Below are 3,250 nucleotides of genomic sequence, written 5' to 3'. Positions count from 1 at the left end.
AACAAATCACACATTGGTGGTACTCGTCCAAATGATAATATTTCAGCAATACAGCCAGAAAATCAAGATCAATATAAATGACAATATTTGAAGATCCCTGTTTTTCTCTACAATAAAGACTCTTCTTCTAACGTCCAAATCGCTCAGATCATGATGATGACCATCACAATTCACAGTTGCTAACATTTCTACTCAATCTACAGGCTCCAAATGCGATCACAAGCAAATACTATATGTCTACAAGCGAATTTCAACATGGTTGGCCTACTATTCCAAAATTGCCTTGACACTTTACATTTATGAGTTATGATCCTCTCGTTTATATATTTTTTCATTTTATTTTTTCTATTCACCACCTAGACTGTACCAAAACTCCATAAAAAACAAATTCAAAAAGTGGGATGCCTTCGCCAATATCAACCACTACATGTGGTCTATGCTACCCTTAATCACGTAAAAATACCCTAATGATATATTAATCAAAGTGTTATGGTGAATAGGGGGCTAACACTGTCCCTGTCACTGATCATCTCCGACATGGAAAGCAAAAACTCTCAACAGGAGAAGGGTTATGTTCCAACCATGCGTATTATATGATTGGAGACTCACAAGTTGTAATAAATTAAGAAGACAACTTGTGTAGACATGCATATAATTCATTAATGAATATATAAAAATGGAACAATTTTCAAGTTAAACCAAAATTAATGTAGTCAGACATGCATATGTCAGTTCAAGATTGCTACATAAGTAAGAAGTTGCAGCTCACAACTTACAGAAACAAAGAGATGAACTTAAATGAGATATATTAATCAGCCAGACCTCAAGGGGGAAATGACATAGTTGCAATTACATAGCACAAATGATTAACACAATCAACTCCAAGGTTTGCAGAACATAGGAAGCACACCATTGTTGCTCACCATTGATTGGAATCTTAGCACATGGTCGATTCAAACAAACAGCAAATAAATCATAACATTTCAAATAGCAGCTAATCAGTAAGTTCATCTGCCCATGGAATTAAAACATTATCAAGGGTACACTCACAACATCATCTGAAAATAGAGACCATAAAATATAAGAATTTAATTAGAATACACTCATCTTTACATGATGAACCATTCCTCAATTGTTGTATCATTGAAATCATTGGCTTTTATGATAATCACTCTAAATTAAAAAGTCATATTTAGGATGTTAATGAGTTATCTTATTGGTTGATACTTGATTTTTTTGTTTTATCAGAAAATGTTAATTGTTAGTTTGTTAGTTTTCTGCCAGTAGCAAGAGAGATCGAATCCACCACCTTTCCCTCCTTCCCTTCTATCTTAACCGCCCAACCAATCTTATATCTCCTATTGGTTGATACTTGATAGTGTGTCTTATATCTCCTATTGGTTGATGCTTGATAGTGTGTCAGTGCATCAAAATTAAACTCCTCTGATCATGATTGAGGAAATTCATTCACATGGTACAGAATAAACATTCAATCTATCTACATTGTCTACTAACTCGCGTGGTATCTAAATTCTAAAATATTAAGAAAACTCAATTTGCACATAAAGAGAGAAACCAACATCACTACGTAATGTAATGAGAAGCTCAATTTATAACACTCAACACGCAAACACTACATAATGAGAATAAAACTGATGGATTAGTATTATTACCACAATTGGATGCAACAAAAACCTACACGCACACAATAGAAAGTAACTCTACATCATCGCATAACACAAAATTAGTCGGAGACGGCGGCGGCGACGCCCTCTACGGCGGCGGGACTCGGCGGAGCTCTGGCCTTGACGGTGTCGAGCATCCGCTTGCTGATCTCCTTGGAGTAGACCTGGAGGGTCTCAATGCCGTCGGCGGCGGCCGAAGCGGAGGCTGCGGTGGCGGCGCAGAAGGCCTCGTCCTCGATCTGTCGGGCGGCGGCGGAGGCTTCGTCGGAGGAGAGAGTGCCGTAGCGCTTGGAGAGGACGGAGGGGGCGGAGAGGGTCTCGATCAAGCGTTTGACGACGGCGTCGCGGGTGCGCTGAGTGGGGGGCCATATGCTGAAGGAGACGGCGGCGGAGGGGTCGGGCTGCGGCGGAGCCTCCGTTTGCGGCGGAGTGGAGGGTTGTTCGGGCGTGGTTTCCGTGTCGGACATTGTTACGAGGAAGGAGATTTGTGTGGTGTGTTGTGTTGTGGAACAGTGGTTTTTAAAGTATGGAAAATAAAAGAGAGAGATTGAGAGCGTGTTTGGGTGAGCGATGGGATGTTTGGACCAACACGTGACCGGTGGGATGGATTGCCTTGGAAGGAAGATCTATCATCTATGGCTGGGACGCTTTACCCTTTTATCATTTTAAATCATATTTTCTTAATTCAATCAATTAGCATCCCAATTTTGGTAAAAGTGTGAGATGATGTTAGATTCATAAGCTGAAAATTTTGAATTATAACATATTCGTTCCACGGTTAATTCTCCTCCTTTATTTTTAATGTGTGTGTTATTTTGTGTGAAGACGTTAAATGATAACTATCATTTATATGATTTTGAAGTTTAAGATCTATCTTCTCATTGGAATTTTTTGGTTAAAGAGAGTAAGACATAAAAGGGATATTAGCATGTGGGTCCCACAATCCTTTTTGTTTTTTTTTTCTTTCTTCAACCATAAAATTCTAGTTAATGGAAATAATTTTTTATGTGATTCTCACATGTTGAAATTTTTTTTAATTTAATATAAGAATTTAATAATTAGTTATCATTTTAATTATGTAATTAAGTCTAAAAATTAAAATGATAATAAATTATTAAATTAAAAAATTAACTTTTTGATATATGACAGTCATGTAATAATTTTTAATGGTTACATTATCATAAAAAATATCATATAAATACACATGCTAGAATAACAAAAAAGAATTAACAATATTATTAATTATTTGTCCTACTTTTTTTTATCTTCCCAATCTATTTTTTTGTACGAGGACAAGCATTTAATCTTTCGTAGAAGTATCATTACTTGAATACTACGGACTTCAATAATAACTATGTCCATGACCTTGACAACGGTTTGAACATTGGAATCTATGATACTTTCCTGAGTTACAATTAACACATATATACAAGAGAGGAAAATAACACAACTTCAAACGAGATGAGAAATTCTTTAACTTAGATTATGCTTGGTGTGACGGATTCTACTGTTCAAAAAGTAAAACATTTTTGACACAACAAGAAAGTTATTTTACATTATTGGAT

The 3,250-nt window shown here is 36.3% G+C and overlaps 1 protein-coding gene across 1 annotated transcript; it reads right to left on the bottom strand.

Moving 5' to 3' along the window:
- Positions 1-1,525: 1,525 nt before the first annotated feature.
- On the bottom strand, positions 1,526-2,292 carry LOC114392398 (MFP1 attachment factor 1-like). Its single transcript, XM_028353525.1, has one exon. The coding sequence runs from the start codon at positions 2,150-2,152 to the stop codon at positions 1,745-1,747; it is 408 nt and encodes a 135-aa protein (XP_028209326.1). The 5' UTR covers positions 2,153-2,292; the 3' UTR covers positions 1,526-1,744.
- Positions 2,293-3,250: the final 958 nt, after the last annotated feature.

Source organism: Glycine soja, chromosome 17 (assembly GCF_004193775.1).
Source record: "Glycine soja cultivar W05 chromosome 17, ASM419377v2, whole genome shotgun sequence".
Lineage (NCBI taxonomy): Eukaryota > Viridiplantae > Streptophyta > Magnoliopsida > Fabales > Fabaceae > Glycine > Glycine soja.
This window is presented reverse-complemented; position numbering and strand designations above follow the sequence as displayed.